This window comes from Protopterus annectens, chromosome 3.part1, assembly GCF_019279795.1.
Source record: "Protopterus annectens isolate FY-2018-M chromosome 3.part1, PAN1.0, whole genome shotgun sequence".
NCBI lineage: Eukaryota > Metazoa > Chordata > Ceratodontiformes > Protopteridae > Protopterus > Protopterus annectens.
The window spans coordinates 1,765,695,790-1,765,717,655 of NC_056732.1; the positions used below are offsets into that span (position 1 = coordinate 1,765,695,790).

General features: G+C 40.8%; 1 protein-coding gene across 2 annotated transcripts in view; it reads right to left on the reverse strand.

Annotated features, from left to right (window-relative positions):
- Window positions 1-21,866, reverse strand: part of WDR97 (WD repeat domain 97) — a 2,414,280-nt gene that overhangs the window by 646,770 nt on the left and 1,745,644 nt on the right. For both annotated transcript variants that reach the window (XM_044067752.1, XM_044067751.1), the window contains exon 17: window positions 3,452-3,691. In XM_044067752.1, coding sequence (XP_043923687.1) covers window positions 3,452-3,691 — 240 coding nt within the window. The remainder of the gene's footprint in view (window positions 1-3,451; window positions 3,692-21,866) is intronic.

Here is a 21,866-nt window from a genome sequence, read left to right on the forward strand (position 1 = left end):
ATACTACCCATTGGATAGCAAAACTGGCTGACAGACACAACAAATCTTAGCAGGGCTTAGTACTGGAGTCACCTGTTTGGTATTTATTTCTATGACATCAAAGCTGAAATCAGTGGCCACTAGCTGACAAAGTTTACCAATGATTGTAAACTTGGAGCCATTATGAACTTCCCCAGGTGCTCCCGTATTCTACAAGATGGATTATCACATACAAAAATGGTGCCATGGCCATGGTTTCAAGTTAAATACCAGGAAATTATGTATTGTATCCTTTTGTATACAGGAGCACCCTTCCTCCTACCACGTTAATGGCATCCTCTTCAAAACTGACACAATTATCAAAAGTCTGGGTACATTTATTGACAATGAACTCTCTTTTGACTACCACATACCCACTCTTATGGCAAAATCCTTCAAGTTAGTCCAAGTGATTACCAAGGGTATTGTCTATAAGTCCAAGGGATGTTATCATACCTCTCCATTCCTTCCTTATTAGGTCCATATAGAATACAATGCTCCATTTTGCAAGTATCTGTCCAGATGTGGGATTCAACCTGAAAGATCCTAACATTTCCTTCCAAAGAAAACCAAAGGCCAGAGTTCCATCACCTATGTAGAATGCCTTACATCTGTATCACTCTTTTGTGTCTCATGCAGTGTCTTTGTGTGGTGATCTCTGTCTCACCAGCAAGGTCTTAAATGACCCAGTCCTGACTAAACTCCTTCAAATTTGCAAAACTGGCAAGCCCATAAACACCTGTAAAAATACCTTAACCTTCAACCAAATTTAAACCCAACCTGGTAGCATGACAGATACCCTCACTAAAAGCATTCCTTTTAGTTCTGTTACCCTCTTCAAATGCAGCATGGATAAATGGCCAGGTAACTGTAAATACACCTCGATTCTCACCCCATAAACTTATCAATAGAAGGGGTAGCAAGTAGTGGGAACTGCAGTAGCTAGCATACAAATGATCTACAAGGTCAACTGGCTAAAAATAACCTACCAATGTGTAAACAAACAAACAAATAAAAACTTAAATAACATATACAATCCACTAGGTGGTACATAAAGAAATAAGGAAAACAATGACTTGGATTAGGAGACAGAATATTACAAACTACTGGTAGTGTTGTTGTCTCTCAGCAAGAGGTTCCCTGGTTTAATTTTTAGTTAGAGTGCCTTCTGTGTGGAGTCTGCACGTCACCCCTGTGTTTGTATAGGTTTCCTCTGGGTGTTCTTGTTTCCCTCCACATTCCAAAGACATGCAGTAGGTAAGACTGGATGTTTTAAATTGGTGATAGGTGCGAGTGTGCAAGCGAGTGTCTAGTATGGAAGAACTGCTGTGTCAGAGCTAGCCACCCAGTGATGTAAACCATGGCTCTAGATGATTGTCACTGTTGAGGTAACACCCCAATCCCATGTGCATAAATGAGAAAAAGGGTTGTGGATGGATAGTTTTATTTGGTGAAGAAATATAGTAGAGGGACACAGTCCTGATAATAGCCTAGAAAACCTGAAGCCAAACAGCAGTCCAGGTACTGGAGACATTGATGAGGAGGACGAAGAGAGCTGCCAATGTCAGCTTGTCCAATCGGGACGTGAGGGGAGGGGTGGTAACCTGATATGTTGTACAGTCGATGCTTACTGGAGAAGTAAATGCATGGCAGGCAGTACTGTGACTTATCAGGTGTGTGCTTCACCTTTGACTTTGCCAGTCTGAACTTGGTAGCCTACAGGTATCATGTGTGCAGTAATGTGCATGTGTTAGGAGGAAGGAGTAGTTGGTCCTTGCACTGAAGTGAGTGCATAATCCAGCTGTCAAGAAAGGTGATTAGGCTTACTATAAAAATGCCCTGTGCTCTGCATCATTAATGACGCAAGAGGGTTAGTGCTTCAGGGTAGTTTCCTGGCCTGAGGGCAATTAGAGCCCTCTGTTAAACATGGAAGGCCCTGGTTAAAAGGAGTGGGCTGAAGCCAGACATTGAAGCAACTAAGACAATTCTGTGTTACAGCCTATGACAAACCAAGCTGTAGACAGGCAAAGGGCATAAAGCAGCTTTCAATGCTACCTGAATGACAGCCCTCTCTGGTCAGTTCTTTCTTAACCTCATGGGTAATCTCTCTGGAGATGCAATGTGCTGATCAGCATCTTGAGAGTTTCAAGACTTAAGGGGGGCTGAAAGTTAACACACAGGAGAAACATAGTACCTAGGTAAAAAATTGATCAGTGGTTCCCTAGAAGCCAAGCTGTTGTATGTAGAGATCAATGACTGCAAAAATATGTTTATGAAGGATGTTAACTGTAGGAATAACATACACATTGTAAGGCTCTGTGATATGATGTACACCTCAGTTCATTGTAGCAGCTGATACCAAACCATATAGAATCTGCAGAAAGAAAAATTTGTTAAACTAAAGTTATATATTTTTTTCATTTGGAAAGAGACACCTGATAGGCTTAATTCAAGATACTACATATAATCTGATCTGATCTACTGAATGGGGGTCTATATTAGAACATCGAAGTTTCAAAACTTCGAATGCTCTAATATCGACCCCTATTCAGCGAAAGCTGAAAACATCGAACATACAGAACAGCAAATTTTTTCCTAAGGAAAAAAATTTGCTGTTCCAAAACACATACACACAACACAAGCACACCAAACAAACAGCAATCCACACACATACAACTAAAATCTTATACCTAACCCTGCACTAAACTATACATACACCACTAACTATCCACTTACCTTAACCCAAACCCTAGCCCTAAGGTCCATCACTATTGCACACTCACCTCACCCACGCCCTAACCCTAACTCACCTACCCTGCCCTAACCCTCATGTCCACACTCGCACACTTACCTGACCCGCGCCCTAACCCTCATGTCCACACAATCTCAAACATACCTAACCCACACCCTAACCCTAACTCACCTAACCTGCCCTAACCCTCACGTCCACACAATCACACACATACCTTACCCGCACCCTAACCCTAACTAACCTAACCTGTGCTCAATCACACACTTACCTGAACCCGACCAGTAACTTTCCACCACAACGCTGAAAATACCAAAGCAATAGAAACGGACAACCAAATTCTTTCCCTAGGAAAAAAAATTGGTTTTCTGTAGCTTCGAGATTTTCAGCTTTCGCTGAATAGGGGTCGATATTAAAACATTCAAAGTTTTGTAACTTCAATGTTCTAATACAGACCCACTGAATGGCACTGATTATTTGACTTTGTAATTTGCCCATACATACAACAATACATGAAATGAAATATCATCTTGAACATGCCATCCAAGTTTCTTATTAAAATGGCTGTACTTCGGTTCTGTATAACAGTACAAAAACATCAGAGGTACATTTATATTTAAGGCCAGAAAGACATAATTAATGTCAAATAAAAAAAGTGTTGCATAAAACAGTACATTGACATACCCCTGCATAAGCATCTGGGAAAATACTTTCAAACCATTCTGAACCCTTGAACTGTGCAATGAATCCTGGAAGTTGCTGCAGTGGGACTGGTGGCGATAGAGGTGAGGCTGGAGGAGGTGGTGGCTGTGGACTTGGACTCGGAGGAGGTGGGCTAGGCTTCTGCACAGGTACCTTTGGAATACTTATTAGCTTCTTCACTGGTCGCACTAGCTGAGGCTTTGTGGCCTTCACTTTGATGGGCTAGAAAGTCACAGAAATAATCATTAATCCGGGTATTTATTACTTGTTATATGCATTATTTAACTTTTATTTACAACCTACATTTAATCTCAAGCATAATAATCATGATGAAATAAGTAATTGGTAAAGAACTGCCAGTAGAGAAACACGGCTGTAACTAATCATGATGGTTAAGGAGCACTTACTAACATACAAAAAAAAAAAAACAGGAATGAAACTAATATTATTTTATTGAATGTGAGCACTTTCGTGAACAACGTCTTTCATCTCCCAATGGATATTTTCTCTTGCTTCTCCCATAATCATCGTGTATCATTACAAAGAACTGGAATATTTTAAAAAGTGATATGATGGTTAGCAATGTGGTTGGACTCTATCCTAGATTTTACTATAAAAATAAGAAATCCCTCAAAAGAATGTTATGCTATCCCAAACGTAAACAGGGAAGCGTAGATATGAGTAGTGAACATACAGCAAGGAAATGTAATAAGTGTGCCTTTTGTGATTACGTAGATTCAATGACTAAGTTTAAACATCCTGACAATGGTATAGAATATAAATTCTATGCTGAGGCAGACTGTAATTCCAAGAATCTTATTTATTTAGCATACTATGTTGTTTGTTATTCCTTCTATGTCGGTAAAATAAATACAGTAAACTCTCAGTTAACCGGCACCCATGGGGACTGGTAGATGCTGGATAAAAAGAAGTTATGGTCTTACCATAACGTTCCATGTCTGTTGTCCATCTCATCCTTTATTTTCACTTGTGGGGCAGATCCGATGCGTCGGATCCATCTTGGCCATTTCTCCAGCTTGAAGTCTTCAGCAAAGCTCATGGGCCTTATCCTTTACCCATAATGCAACCTCGTAATTACCTCAGATCTTGTTTTTCCCCAGCAGCACATGGAAGAAAAACTTATATAGGCTCAGCTTCCAGATACATATGAGAGTGTATACATACTTACACATACAACTATGAATTAGTATCAGGCTGAGAAGGTATATTCTTTGAGGCTATATGGTCCCGCTGAATCCCAGTTTTATTATTCAGTCTATTAGGAGTATAGGCAGCGGGCAAGGAGGGAAGGTTGTGAGAATAAAGGATGGCATGGACAACACAAATGGAACGTTATGGTAAGAACATAACGTTTTTATGTGACATTGTCAATCTCGCCTTTATTCTCACTTGTGGGACCATGTCCCAACCAGCTAAACTCTCGCGTGGCAAATGGGAGAATATTCCTCAGAACCATAGAACCAAAGGAGGCTCTACTCCTAGAGGCTAAATCCACTTTGTAATGAGTAATAAAGGTATGCGGTTTTGCCCAAGCAGCCACAGCACAGATATTATCCAGTGGTAATCAAGCCTGAAAAGCTGCAGATGTGGCCACAGATCGAGAGAATGAGCTTTAACCACCTTTGGGAGAACGCTATTCTTTGAATTATAAATGTAGGATATGCATAATGTTAGCCATCTAGATAAAATGACTTTTGAAACTGGTTGACCTTTTCTTGTATCAGAATAAGAGACAAAGAGCTGATTTGATTTTCATATTTCTGAAGTTCTATGTAAATAGAAATGTAACTGTCTATAAACATCTAAGAGATGCAGGGAATACTCTCTTTTATTTTGAAAGTTGAGAAAGAAAACTGGAAGGTCTATAGATTGGTTAAGGGTATTTTCCGACATGACCTTGGGTAGAAAGGCTGGATTAGTGCATAACAACACACTGTCTTTGTGGAAGACTAGATATGGAGGTTTTGTCGACAAGGTCTGCAACTCAGATACTCTTCTGGCTGAAGTAATAGCCACCAAGAAGAAAGTTTTCCAGGAAAGATATTTTAAGTCACATGAAGATAAAGGTTTAAAAGGGGGAAAAATAATATTAGATAAGATGAAACTGAGATCCCAAGGGGAACTGGATGCTTATATGGAGATCTTAACATAACAGTCCCTTCAAAAACACTTTGCAGGGTGTGTGTGACATGACAGGATGACCATTTTCTCCTATATGGAAATTATAAATCGCACCTAGCTGAACTTTAACTGTAGCTGCCGCTGTTCTGCCATTGAAGATCTCTGATGGAAACTGTAAAACAGAGTGAACTGTGGGGCTGTAAAAGGATCTATTCTGTTACAATTTCCCATACAACAAATCTCTTCCGTTTGCTTTTGTAAAGTTTTTGAGTAGATGTTTTATGAGAAGACAATATAATATGCTTGACTGGAGTGGGCAGAGATGGAAAACTGGCAATTAGGGAAACTGGAGCAGCCAAGCTGTCAATTTTAGGGTGTCTAGATTGGGATGAACCATTCCTGATGGATGTGTCAGAAGGTCTGGAACTGGATCCAAAATCCAGGGTTCACCCTGAAGATGAAGCTGAAGAAGAGAGAACTAGATTTGATGAGACCAGTAGGAAGAAATTAGGACAATAGTTGTCTCAAACAGACTCGCTTTCTGCAGAAACATTGGAATTAGTGGAATCAGAGGAAAAACTTAAAGAAATCCCGGAGGCCAGTTGTGAACAAGTGCATCCCTTGGTGACTCCCCCATGGGAGGGATCAGAGCAAGGTAGTTGCTGCATTTGGCATTGTTGGGGTGACGCAAAGAGGTTGCAGCAAGGCTGTTCCCATTTTCGGAAGATCACTTCCACAACTTTCTGATTGAGGGACCACTCGTGCGGCCATAGAATGGCTCTGCTTGTCCGCAATGACGTTGGATTCCCCCGGGATGTGCATTGCTATCAGAAAGATGTTGGAGGCTATTGCCTAATGCCAGACCCTGAGAGCTTCTCAACAAAGTGGGTACAATCTGGTCCCCCCTGTTTGTTTATATACCACACTAAGGACATATTGTCTGACTGGATTGCTATCGTTCCCACAGGAAGAAAGTCCTGGAATGCTTGCAATGCTAAAAGCACCTCCCTCATCTCTAGGTTATTTATATGCAGATTAACCTTGTGTTCTTGCCAGATGCCTTGAACTGTCTTCCTGAGAAAATCCGCCCCCACCCATCTGGGAAGCATCTGTGGTCACTGTGGCCAGAGGATGAGGAGGAATGAACGGATGGCCCTGAGACACTAAAGTTGAATGAATCCACCACTGGAGATCTTTTTTGCAGGCTTTGGTTATCATAATCTTGTAGAACATTGGAAGCAATCACTGGAGAGCCTTCATATAAAGGTGAGCTAGAAGAATTAGTGCGACTGATGCAGCCATTTTCCCTAGGACCTGAAGAGCTAGTTTTGTGGGGGTTTTGACCTCTCTAGTATTCTGACAAAATGATGGAGGTCATCTACTCTGTCCTGTGGAAGTCTTGCTGTTGAAGTGGTTGTGTTTTTCTCTGCTCCTATGAATACTAAATTTTGAGATGGCTCTAGTGCAGATTTTTCCTAATTCACAGTAATGCCTAGAGAGAAGCAAAGTTGAAGAACATAATAACTTGATTGGACCAAATGATGCTTGGTTGGGGCGGTTATGAGCCGGTCGTCCAGATATGGAAACACGCGGAATCCTTTGCATCTCAGGTGAGCCGTTACTACTGCCGTACATTTCATGAACACTCTGGGGGCTGTAGTGAGACCAAAGGGCAGAGCTCGAAACTGGAAGTGAATGGCTCCTAGCCAGAAGTGCAAGAAACTCCTGGACTACCTGTCCATTCGAATATGGTAGTACACATCCTGAAGGTCTATAGAGCACATCCAATTGTCTTTTCCCAGGAATGGAAGTATTGATTGCAGTGTCACCATTGGGGAACTTGGTCTTTTTTACTAATTTGTTTAGATTGGTGAGATCCAAAATGGGCCTCCAGTCCCCTGTCCTCTTCAGAATTAAAAAGAATCTTGAATACGTTCCGGATCTTCTCTGGTCTGCGGGGACTTCTTGGAAGACTCTTTTTCTTAACAACTTTTGGATTTCTAGAGTTGCTTGTTCCTTTTGACTGGATGGAACATCTGGAACTGCTTTGTTTGCGGGGATAGGAAAAGAGAAGGGAATGATATATCGTCTGGATGTTATGTCCTGCACCCATTTGTCATTTGTTATCTTTAGCCAGGTTTCTTGGTGCAGAGACAACTAACCCCCAACTGCCTCCAGAGGCAAGCAATCGGGCTGGAAGGGTCTCCCAAAGAAAGATTCCCTGGAGCCCTGGTTTTGCGGGCCTCCTCTGCCATGAGGGTGACATCTTCCATTACTGTTCCCCCCTCTGCCTCAGTGAAAATTTTCACTTTGTGGGTCCTGGTAAGACCTTTGAGATTTTCTAAACCACATTTTCCCACTACATTTTTGACCTTTGGGAAAGGGTCTAGTAGGAGTGAAAAAAAGTACTCCAACTGCAGACAAGGTCTTGCCCTCTTTTTCATACCTGGTGAGTGTTTCCTTCACTTTTGGCTCAAAAAGAGAAGAGCTGTCAAAAGGTGCGTTAATGAAGGATGACTTGAATGGCTCCGCGAAATCACAAAGACGCATCCAGGCCTGCCTCCTACAAGAGAGATACCTGAGCCTGCTGCTCTACTCTTCTCATCTGCTGTATAAGAAATGAGTCTCATGGACGAGTTGACAACTGAATTCAAGGTGGCGAGCTGAGCATTGATTTTACCTGCTGCTGCATCACCTACAACCCCTTGGAGGGAGTCTAATAATTAGTTAATCAGGTCCTTCTCCAATCTAGTGAAGTGGGTGAGATAATTCAAAGACCGCAAAGCAAAGATCTCTGATGAGAAGACACACATCCCATACCTATCCCTAGTCCTAGAGTCCTTATTAGGAGGATGGATAGAGGAACTTGATTTCAGAAATTTCCTTCTTAGTGGCTGCTGCCACAACCATGGCATTAACCCCTACACCCTTTGTTAAAAAAACTTTTTTCTTTTGGGGCAGTAATGTACTTATTATCCAAGGAGTCAAGTTGTATGTCGTCTTCTGAGGGACCTCTTCAGTGGGATACTCTGGACAGGTTTTGAAAGAGGGGGCAGTACCCTGGGGTACATCCTGAGGCCTATAATCTCGGCGGACCTGTGGAGAGGGCACATGAGAAGACAAAGACACCCCGACTGAAGAGGGAGGAAGACCTGAATTAGACTGTGTCTCAGACTGCGAAGTTGTCAAAGCCCTCCTCATTGAGTTGAAGGCAGTCTCTCCCCACTCTAAAGAACTCCCAGGATCTGACAAACAAGTTGTTGGGGCCGAAGGAATCTCTGGAGCCAAAGAAGGAAGCTGTGAAGCAGAGGCAGGAGATGAATTCCCCCGGGCCAAGGTCCCAAGAGGCAGAGTCGGATCAGATGAGATCCAAAAAGTCTCTGTGGACCCAACCTGGGAGTGATGACTCCTAGAGGTCTCCTGCTCCAACGGCATAGAAACACTCGGGGCAGATAGCGGATCCAAGGAACTTATGGGTCCTGAACCCGACACCCACGCAACCTAGACATCAGAATCTTCTGGTTCCAAAACAGGGGGACGGATTGGAGGAGGGAGTGACACAGAAGAGGGAGGTTGAGTCTGATCTGAATCCTTTGGGCTTGGATCCAACAGTAGTTTAGCGAAAGCTGGTGTCTTCAGAAGTCTCTTTATGACCCTATCCATATCCTAGACCTAGTGGACAGGGTAGGTGTGACCTTGATCTTGTTAGTAGTGGAGATGGGAGCAGAGAAGAAACTTTTTCTAAAGAAGGTGATTGGCTGCTATGTCTATGCTCCTTAACAATACTCAGTGCCAATGAAAACCCCTGCTCCAAGGGAGCCTTGGAACCAGAAGGAGAGGTCTGCTCTGATAGAGCCTTTGGATCCGCTAACTTTGGAGCCTCCTGTGTCGGCTCTGATGATGGTCTTTTGGTGGGTTTGTCAGAAATTGAAGATCCAGGAGAGAGAGAGCTTCAGAGAAAGGTGACTGCAGAAGGGCTTTCCAAATAAGTTTATTTTTCTGTTCCATTAATGCCCATTGATTAAAATTGTGGCAGATGGAACAAGACTCTTGCAAATGAAGATGCCCCAAGCAATACACACATAAGATGTGTGAATTGCTAAGGGGCATTTTTTTTCCACACTTTTCACATTTTATGACACCCAAAGGCTTACTCTTATGTTTTTGCAACATGACTGAAGAAGAAAAATGATAGGGAACAAAGACAAACAGTCATTCCTAATCTACCAGAATATGTCCTCTAACTTCCATTGACTTAAGGGGCTACACACACACACACACACGCGCGCGCACACACACACACACACACACACGCACACACACACACACACACACACACACACACACACACACACAAGATAAGGAAGAGTCCTCTAACTTAAACGGAGCCCAAGAGAATATGCTAACCAAAAATATAATTTTTTTTTATCTTAAAGAAAGAAGGAGAAAGGAACATCCTCTAATTAAAAACAGATGCACCTTAGACTCTCTCTAATTAAAGATGGATGTCAAGTAAGGGAAATAACAACAGCACTGTAAAGAAGTAGCTAGAAAAAAGTAGTTTAACTAATTATAGGAAAATAATAGGAAATGCTGTAATATAAAACCAGAAAAACTAAGTACTTATCCAAGAGGTATGCAAGTCATCCTATTCACTGCATGGCAAATGAGATCTGAAGTAATTACAGGGTTGCATTATGGATAAAGAATAAGGCCCGCGGGCTTTGCCGAAGACCTTGAGCTGGAGAAATGGCCAAAAAGGATCCGACGCATTGGATCCGACCTACAAGTGAGAATAAAGGTCATCATATCTGTAGTTTCTGGTTGCCTGAGAGTTACTACTACAAACAGGCCTGACTATACTGTTTGTTTGGTTTGACTTGTTCTCAGGTTGGGGAGAGGGAATTTATTCCTATTCTCCTTTTTAAAACTCAGATACTCTAAAAACGTAAGGTATATTTCTGCTGGGGTGGGGGGACACAAAGTGCAACACATGAAAATTGTACTGTATTTTTTCAATATTTTTGTGCCAGTTGCTTGAGTTCCGGTTAACTGAGAATTTACTGTAGAAAATTTTGTGAAAGGATCCGTGATCATATATATTGTGCATGGAAAGTTCAGTTATTTAGTGCAATCGTGAAACACATGATACATGAGGGGGAAACACATAACTTCAAATTTTAATTTGTTGAAGTAATAGAAGAGAATGTGCATACTGGGGATTTAATTAAGGAAACAGAAAGGATAGAACTGTTGGATATTGAAATTTAGGTTGCATTGTGGGAAGGGGCTAAATGATCTTGTTTCATTAAAGTCTGTTTTAAAGGGATGTAAATTAAAGAAGAATTGATGTTTTTTATTGTTTAATATTTATACAGTTTTGTTTAACTAATTTTGTAAATGATATATGAATGTGAACAAAGATTATTTAGTTGCTTGGCAACAATAAATGCACTTTATTCAGATTGGTTGATGTTTAGTCTCTCAATTGATGTATATTATTTAAGAACTGTTGAGGTGGGCAGCCACGGTGGTGCAGTGGTTAGCATTGCCACCTCACAGCAAGAGGTTCTCCGATTTGATCCTCGGCTGGGGTGCATTCTGTGCGGAGTCTGCATGTCCTCCCTGTGGTCGCGTGGGTTTCCTCCGGGTGCTCCGGTTTCCTCCCACATCCCAAAGACATGCTGTAGGTGGATTGGACACTCTAAAGTGGCCCTACGTGTGAGTGCATGCATGTGTGTGCCTTCTGTGGAAGGTTGGGCGCCAGGCTGGCAACTCGACACCGTAAAACTCCACTGCCAATCATGGGTGGACAGGTGATCCATTGTGGCTACGCCTAACCGGGAAAAGCCGAAAGAAGAAAATTTAAGAACTGTTGAGGTAGTTGTTTTTATGTCTGATGAAGTGACATTGTTTGTGAAAGTACTCACATTCAGTAAAACAGTATTAGTTTAATTCTTGTGGTTTTTTTGTATGTTAGTAAGCTCTCCTTAACCATCGTGATTAGTTACAGCCATGTTTCTGTGCTGGAAGTTCTTTACCAGTTACTTATTTTGTTTTGTTTCTACCAGCACAGTTTATTGCTTTGGGACTTGTGGTTAACTGTTTGATAATAATCATGATGCTGTAAAAACAGATGCAATATACAGCTATGATGTAGTTTTGTAAAGCCAGTCAGAAAAAGAACGAGTGTCTCTCTATTGCAGAAAGGTATCTAAAACTACAAAAGTACAAAGAATATGAGATGTAGGAGGCATGCATTCTGAGCCACATTGGAAAATAAATATGGTAATGCTATTTGATTGGCTGTATTCTACATACCTGTTAAACAAGGGGAATAATTAGACATTGTGACGGGAAGCCATATATAATTGGCAATATCATGGAAAGTCTTATGTTGTCCCTTGGCACTAGGGCAGTTTTGGCTCCAAATTAAACTGCTCAGCACTTGCAGGTCAGCTAGCAGTAAGTAAAAAAACCTGCTCTTGTCTGCTCAAAAAGACAGGTATATGACAACTGGGTCCACGTCATAATATCAAAATACCAGAATATCAAATTCTATTTAATTGAGACGAAAACAGTGAAACTTCACTTAATCGGTTACATCAGCAAAAATGACACACGGGAAAGGAACTACTTGGCCATCATGGAGGTATTTGGCCTTTTCTCCACTACAGTGCAATCTCCTAGTTGATATATTTAGTTGGGGGGGGGGCTTTGGTGGGTTTAATTTACTTAATTATAAGTAGTTTGTCCATGGTGGCCAAGTAGTTCCTTTCCCAGGCATTATTTTCTATGATGTAACCATTCAACTAAGTGAGGTTTCACAGTTTTCATCTCGATGAAATGGGATTCGATATTCTGGTATTTCGAATTTGTGACGTAGACCCATGACAACTTATTGGATAGTGATATACTGAATGACAGTAATACTGAATACAAAATCCTGATGTCAAAATGTTGAACCTTTACAATGTTAAACTCAAAATACCTACTAATAGCAAGCATATACAACATAAGTACACCATGCCAGTATATAGAAAGTCAACACACAATATCACTCCCCTGTTAGTGAAATGAGCACTAATGTGTCCTGGGGGGGGGGGCAATTCTAGTTTTATCAAAGCCTGTCCTGGATCTAGAAAAATAATCCAGTTTGTAATGCATTTATGTACAGAAGACCCATGTGGCCATCTTGAGAATACTTCTAGAGATACCCCTTTCCAATATGTCATCAAAGTAGCCAAGACTCTAGTAGAATGAGCCTTTATACTACCTGGAACTGTTTTTCCATGGTGGGCATAACAACATGCAATGGATGAGGACAGCCACCTAGAACTAGTGTGTTTTGCAGAGGTTGTCCTTTCTTAATCCCAACATAAGAAACAAATAGCTGATTTACTTTTCTAAAGGACTTAGTTATGCCAAGATGGCAACTAAATTGTCTATGCATTTCCAGAGTATGTAAAATCCTTTCTCCCTGGTTCTGAGGATCCAGACAAAACAATGGGAGACTGATGGCTTCATTTAAAGTAATCTCTGTGATTCCTTTGGGCATGAATGAGTGATTTGTTCTTAATGCTACCCTTACTCTATGAAAGAACAGATAGGTTCATCCACTATGAGAACTTGCAACTCAGATACTCTTCTTGCAGATGTCAGAACAATGAGAAGAACAGACTTCCATGTAATAAACATTAAGTCTGCTTGATGAACAGGTTCAGATGGATACATGGTTAACGTTTCCAGCACAAAGTTAAGATCCCATGAAGGAGTGACCTGTTTACAAGGAGGTTTCAGGTTAAAACTCCATTCAAAAACTGCTTCATTAGAAACAGGGGTAAAAGTGAAGGATCCATGGGCAGACATGTGGAAATGGCTGCAAGATGTGCCTTAGTATAGAAGTAGGAGAGGCCAGAGGATAGTTACTCACAGAAATATTTAAGCACCAGTGGTACATACTTCTTGATGGACCCTGGTTATTGGCAAGGCACCAGCTAGAAAACCTTTTCTACTTACCAATAAGATATTTCCTAGTAGCAGTTTTTTGCCTCCTTTTATACCTAATGCACATCCTCAAGAAAGAGATGCGTAAAAGGAATCAAAAATGAATCATCCAGGCAGTTAACTGAAGATGTTTGAGACTGGGGTGTATCAGACTCTCACTGTCTTGTGTAAGTAAGTCCATATTGTGAGGATACTTTTGGTAATTGCACTTGGCCAATTCAATAAGAATGGAGAACCAATGTGGACAGGGCCAAAAAGGTGTTACCACAGTGATCCTTGTGGAGTCTTTCTGAGTCTTTAGAATTACCCTATATATCTCTGGAAAGGGTAGAAAGGCATACAGCTGTCATGGTCAACAGCCTGTCAGGTGCCAGGATCCATCAGATCATGCACGTACTTATGTCTCTTAACAACAAGTACTGTTATGACTCTGTCTTAGTCCATGTTGGAGTGAATGACTTGAGACGTACTTCACTGGACTATACAAAGAGAGAGACTTGACTGAGCTCTCAGATTATGTGTCCCAGGCAGGCATGTCCCTAGCCCTAAGCAGCATTCTACCTCCACCAAGGATGATGCCTCAGTACAAACAAAAAATGACTGACTTCAACAATAGGCTTAACTTCTAGTGTCAATCTATGGGGATCCAGTATCTGTCAGATTGGGAAGATATGGTTGACAGACCATGCTGCTTTGCCAGAGATGGTCTTCAGCTATTGCCTCTTGTCTTTCAGTTACTGGCAAAGATACTTGCCTCTCCCATAGTGACTTTTTTAGACAATGTCATAACAACAAAATTCCTGATATAAAAAAATCCAGTAGAGTCAAACTCAAGGTTATGCTGCTTAATGCTTGGAGTCTAAATTGGAAACTGCACTCATTGGAAACACTCCTTACCTTGGACAGTGCCAATGTCTGTGCAGTCACAGAGACATGGTTCAAGGCCACACAAAGCACCCAGGCCATGCAAGGTTACAATGCTTACCACACATTCAGACCTCAAAACGAGCATGAAAGAACCAAAGGTGGAGGTGTATCCATCTTCATTAAAGACAAAACCATCTCAAGACTGGTCAAACAGTAAGACTCCCCAGAGCTACTCCAAGTCCAACTACCTGTAGGCAAAACCCCCTTCCATATCATTGTTAGCTATAGGTCCCCCACCATGAACCATAAGAACCACTCTGCCTACCTGGACTTACTTGAGTCACTCACTATACAACCAAACACCTAGATCATGTGATTTCAACTATTATTCCATTGATTAGGAGTCATATATGTGCACAAACACACTCTCCTTAAGGTTCCTGGACTTTGTTAACACAAATGCTCTGGAATAGAGAGTCTGCACTCCCACAAGTGGCTTGAATGTCCTAGATTTAGTCTTCACCAACAAAGGGGACCTCTGTACTACCCCCTTTATGTTGCCCTCCCTTGTAATGTCTGATCATGAATCAGTCTCATTCAAAGTAATGATTATACCTGACCCCCCTCAAGAGCAAAAAGGATGAAAAGTTTCTCCAAAGCAAGCTATAGCCTCCTAAGCGATGACATAAACAGTTTGAAAACTCTGCTATCACTGTCAACAATGACTGCTATACAGAGGTGTACACAAATGCCCTGTATAAACACTTGTACAAATGTATAGCCTCAGCTGAACCTGAACGGATTAAAACAAGGTCCTCACAAAAAAAACAAGTCAGCCTGTTTGGACATCAAGCATAAACAGGTTATACAACAAGGGGAAGAAACTAATGTCTAAAAACAATAGGGAACTGACTCAGCAGAGAAAGGACACCCTCCACAGCTTGAATAAGCAAATTAGATATCGTGTAAAGTTCTCTAAAGCCAATTACAAAGCTAAACTAGCATCCCTAGATAAGGATAATTACAAGGCATTCTTTAGCTTCATCAGAAATCTAAAAGATAGGCCCAGCTTTGTGCCGAACTAGTAGTGGACGGTACACTCATTCTGACCCTAAGGACATCGCCATCCTGCTAGCAGACAGATTGGGAGCAAACTTCACCCCCCTGTCCCCACCAGACATAGATCAAGGTATACCTGTCACCAATCCTCTACCTAGTATCTCCAAAGAGCAGGTCATAACTACACTCTCCAAGGCCAAAAACACAACCTCTCTGGGACCGGATAACATCCCAGGCTGCCTACTAAACAGTCTAAAACAGGACCTAGCGGAATCACTTGGCACTCTCTTCATCCACAGTCTAAGTACTGGTTTTGTCCCAGCAGAGTGGAAAACAGCAACAGTAATTCCTTTGCACAAAGGGGGTCCATCAACTGACCCTGGGAACTATAGACCCATAAGCCTAACCTGCCTTATCTGCAAGGCCATGGAAAAACTCCTCATGGACCTTATCAACAAAGACATAAGTGACCTTCAAACTCTTGAACCAACCCAATTTGACTTTGCTAAGGGTAGATCATGCTTATTAAACCTGGTGGACTTCTTTGAGAATGTCACCAAAGCCCTGGATGAAGGCATAACAGTATATACAGCCTATCTTGACTTAGCCAAGGTTTTTGATACAATCCCCCTTCATGTATCATTGAGAAACTCACCCAGCAGGGGTCCAAATGGAGAGATGATAAGTCAGCAAGCAAAGGAGAGTAGTATTGCTGAAACTGAATTCATCCTCAAGTCTTGATAAGTACCTTCACGAGGTGGACCCTGTTTTTCACAAACTCTCACCAAGATGACACTGATATATATAGACTGTATTTATATAGCATATATCATGGACAGAAGTAGGTCAGAAATTAAAAAGGATAGATGGGTGCACAAGACCCAGGATAAAAAAGTGCCCAATCCTGGTAGGCGCACTGGTGCCAAAACTAGAAAAAAATGACAGTGTAGAGTCCTCAAAGGACAGAAACATTCCTACAATGGGGCCAGGCCAGGCCTAAGGGGAGGATGCCCTCCCCCCCTTTGTAGAAGGAAGTAGCAGTCCACAAAAATCACAAAAACTGATAGGCCAAAGAAGAGCCATAAAGACGATAGAGTGGACTGTTGAGAATAAGAAATAAATCATGCATTGTTACTATTATGCAAAAAGCCCAGAATTTCCAGACACAAGATATACAAAAAGATTAAGAGAAATTAGAGGAAAGAAAAATACTTCCACAAGAAAAACTGTCAGAAGCCTCAAATAAAAAATCGTGTTCATTAATACAACAGATTTGGGAAAAATAGTATCTAGACCAAGAAACTTTGATCTGTTTGGAAAAAGAAGCATCTGATGAAGTGCGAAAATATAAACAACAAAACCTAGAGATTTTTGAAAAGTATAAAAAAGAAATATGGACATGGGAAAGAAAAAGAGATTTGATATGGTGCAATATTTATGCAAAGGTGAAAGCTAAATTAATCAATATAAAGAAGCCAGCCCCAAATATATTCAAAGAGAAAAACAGACAAAGACATCCTGATATGGAAAATTTCACAATAAGAAAAATAATATCACAAAGAGGGAATATAGAAAAGAAGATTGGTAAAGTAGAAATTAAAAAAATAGAAGTTGAAGTTATGGAGTGCCTGCGAAGTGAAGGATTTGGTGTAGAAAGTCTAATACAGGTTACATGACATCATGACGGAATGAGTCCCCAAAGTAAGGAGAAACAGGAAGATCAGGAGACATCTGAAGAAGAAATATGAACATGGGGAAGAAATATGAACATGGGAAAGAAAAAAGAGATTTAATGATGTAATATCTATGCAAAGGAGAAAGCAAAACTAATCAATACAAAAAAGGCAGCAGCAAATATATTTGAAGAGAAATACAGGCAAAAGAATCCAGACATGTAAAACTTTACAATAAAAAGAAATAAGAAGAAAAAGAGGAAAAGTAGAAAGGAGATTAGTAAAGGAGAAATTAAAAAAATAGAAACTGAGGTTATAGACTACATGCAAAGTGAAGGATTCAGTGTAGAAAATCTAATTCAGAAGGTATCACAACAGGACAGAGCAATGGACATCCAAATTAAGGGGAAACCAGTGCAATGGGAAGCAACAGTTCAGGTGCCATATGAAGATATGTTAGAGCCTTCCAAAGGAAACTAGTATAAATGTGCACTTGAAGCTGGACGGCCAGGGAGGAACCAGACAACTGTGGAAACTCTGATGTAGTCAATGTTGAGTGATAGGCCTGTGAGTTTCCATATGACAGATCAATGGACAGAACAGGGTGAAACTGAAGAGAATGTGCCACATGAACCTGCTATATAGCTTTCTATAGAATGCCCACAGGAAATGGAAAACTAAAAAGTGTCCTCAGTTTAGAAGAAAATTGAGCTAAGAGGAGAGTTAAGAGTTGCTTGATTTAATAGAGATAGACATATTAACATCGATGAAAGAAATGGTTTACTATCAAAATCTCAATGTTAAAAACAAAATCCGCTTTTAACATCAACTCACAATCCCAAATCCATGCATACTAATGAGGTGCAAATTTTGAAATTGACACACCCAGTGACTACAGTGTCTTGTGTACAGAGAGGCACAAAGTCACAGGATTTGCAGGCAGAAATGATAGCAATGTGGAAGAAAGATACCCAGACAGTTCCAATAGTACTAGGAGCAATGGGTCTTATAAATGTAATCTACAATCATATTTACATATGTTACCAATACATGTAACCCCATACAAATTGCAGAAGGAGTCATTACTGGGCAAACTGCGGGTGCTGCGAAGAGCATTTCTGGCAGACATCAAAGACTGAAACAATATTATTCTCATGAACTTTAATCGTACTTTGACTTAGGAATGGGGTCCATTCCCATCATGGTATTAGAAACCCAAAATACTTGGAGGAATTAAAAACAGAATTAACCCATATGTCACCAGATGGGTAGCCAACTGGCTCAATGACAGAATGTATACAGTCAAAGTTGGAGATTCCACCTTTACCAGCAGACCAGTTAGCAGTGGTATACCACAAGGATCTGTGCAGGGCTCCCTACTGCTTGGAATATATTTCTCAGAAGTCCAGGCTGTGAAGAAAATGAAAATACTGTCATCTGTGTTAGCATGTCTAGCAGGAGATTTGTGTATATTCTCAGATCAACTTGTATTGTATGCCAGCATGTCTAATTGTAAAAATGTAAATAAGTTTTAAACTATTGAGTATTTCCCTGTTTATACAGAATGTTTAGAGACCCTGTCATTGTTTTGATACATTTTAACTGTGCATGTTTGAGGGGGACATTCTTAAGTACAAACTGTGGAGAATCAGATGAACAGTGAGTGATTTCATTAGAATGTTCTTGGTTGCTAAGTGATTACTTAAACAGCTGATTGATAGAAAAAGAACATTTTCAAACAGCTGGCTGTTATTTTTAAAATTAGACAGTGGAGACTGCAGTTTGACAAGTACTGAGCAGTTTTTTCAAATGCTGGGCAGTCTGTGGATACCCATGAAAGAGAACTCACCAAAAACTGTAAGCTTGCCTTTTGTCTTGCTGTTATATGTTGGATTAGATCTGGGACAGTATTCTTTAGTTAGATTAGGAAAGCATAGTTATTAAGATAAAGTTTTTCTAGAATAAAGGACTCCTATCCTGCAGTTTAATTTTACATTTCTGGTGATTGAATTCTGGTGTTTATTGAGAGTTATTGATTTACATTCTTGTAATCACTTTACTTATTATTAAATGTTTTTCATACTTTATATTGTGGCTAGAAATCAGTGTTTTACTTTAGAGATTAGAGAGTGCTCCTACCTGTTTTATACTCCCCAGGTCACATTGAAGGCCTGGTCACTTACAGTCATAGCTATCATTTATTTTGATATTTAATTTTCATAACTGGAGAGCCCTTTAGAACAGCATGAAAACACTCTGATTGTTAACAGCATTACGGTATTATTTTGAGGAAGGGACATACAGAAGCTGAAAAATTTCCCAGAAGTGTTTGGATGTGTGAGATTTAAATTTACTTTGAGTGTGAGTGTATCAGAGGTCTTAAACTGGGGCACATTGCTCTGAAGTGTATAATAATAAAATACAATTGGGTGGACAGAGGTATATAGTCTAGTCCCAGGAAAATACAGCATGTTCCTGTTGTCCTCTTAGGGGAAAATTGTCAAATATTACTTCTCTTTATGTGACAGTCTCATATTGGAGTCAGTAGTGAGGACTGAAGCTCCTTAGTTACTGACCCAGGATAGTAAGGGATACCATTTAACTGCTGGCAGTCTGGTGGGTATTGGTCGAAGGTCATTTTATTGGTAGCAGTCCGGTGGAATATAGCCAGACATCACACAGGTAAAAATAGATGGCCAGTGGCTTACCAAGTTCGTTGATGACTGCAAACTGGTGCAATCAATGAGTCCCCCAACAATGTTGACATATGAGAAAAAAGGGCTTACACAAGCAAATGACTGGTGCCAAAGCCACGGATTTAAACTAAATGAAAAAATGCATTATCATTCCTTTTGGCAAAAGGGAAGTCCCTGCAAATTACAATATTAGCAGTACCCCCCTTAGCTCAAAGCCTGTGGTGAGAGACTTGGGAACACAGATTGATAGCAACCTTAACTTCAATCACCATGTGTCCACAGTCATAAGGAAGGCCTTCTGTGTTGCACATCTCTTAAGTAAGGGCATCACATCCAAAGCTAAGAATGTTGTAACTCCCCTGTACTCATCCCTCATCAGACCACTAATAAAGTACAATGCTCCCTTCTGTACATACCTCACCAGACAATTACAGCAGATGGAGAGACCTCAGAGGTTTCTCACCAAGAAAATTCAGGGCCTTCAACACATGACCTACATGGACAGACCGAAGGCCCTGTCACTGTACTCTGTATCTTATAGGCTGCTGAGAGACAACTTGTGCCTGGCCTACAGAGCAGTCTCGAATCCTACTCTAATGGAAATGCAGCACATCTGCAAGTCAAATGGGACAAGATTCACTCAGTCTAAGGATCTTAACCTAGCCTATGACATTAACAGGACATGCTGGAGAGACAGATATGTCTCACAGAGACGGCCATTCCTCTGGAACAAACTCCTAATTCATGTAAAACAGAGCTTCTCAATGAACCTATTTAAGAGTAACTTAGACATCTGGATGGGAGACCATAAATTTACCCTGGGGGTATCACCTATGTCCCTCTTGGATAAGGACAGTCAGTGCTCATCACAGAATCATGCTGCAAATATAGAGCATACATACAACTTGGTTGATAAGGGAACAACCGTATAACATGGCTAGGCTTATAAAGGCCCTAGGGCCAATAGCCTAGTAATGTCCTATGAACCTATGAACCTATAAAACATTCTCAACGATGGGAGAGAAAAACATCTACTTTTACAGGCTTGTTTGCAAGACGTCCTGGAGCAGAAGTTGTTCAGTTGCCTTTTTTGAAAGCAGTCAAGCAGACCTACTTCAGGAATCCGCACAACTGGATCATATCTTGGAAGACCCCCGCCCCGGACCTGATTAGCTTGTCTGCTACTATGTTTTGCTCTGATGGAATGTAAGATGCTTGCAGGGTTATGGAGTGCTGAACAGCCACCTCCCAAGCCATCATAGCCAGCCTTCACAGAGGATATGACCTGGTGTCCCTTTGATTGCTGTGGTGTTGTCTGTAATCACCTGTAGAGGTCTAGAGGATCATAGATGATGAAAATATTTTAAGGCTGGATCACAGCAAACATCTCTTTGACATGATTCGGTTTGGTCTGTATAAGAAGTTCCATAGGCCTTGCACCTTCACCCAAATAGAAACTGCCTCTCCAAGTGAATTCTGAACCATCTGTAGTTACAGAATTGCTTGGAGGTAGAGGAAAAAAGGGAGACCTGGATTTGTTCCTATCTGTATTCTCCACCATTGCAATTCCTTTTTGACAAAGCACAAATCTGAAATCTGAAATTCCAGAGGATGCAAATGTTGAGTCCATATATTTTTAAAAGCCATTCAATCTTTAGAGACTAGTTGTGAGAGGAGAGAGTGGCTACTGCAGTAGTGATCATTCAAACAATTACAATTACAGTAAGTTTACTTACACAGTTGTACTATGTTCATCATATTGATCACTGCTGCAGTAACCTTATCTATATGGGTAGACTAATGTAGGTTAAGAAAACTTGTAGGAGGAAGAAGAAGAAGGGTCCAGGAGCCCCTGGAGACTGGTCATTGCAAAGCCTGTCCAAGACCTGAAAAAGGAAACTAATTCATAGTGCTTTGTAAATGTATAAACAGCAGACTAAGTTGCTGCCTCTA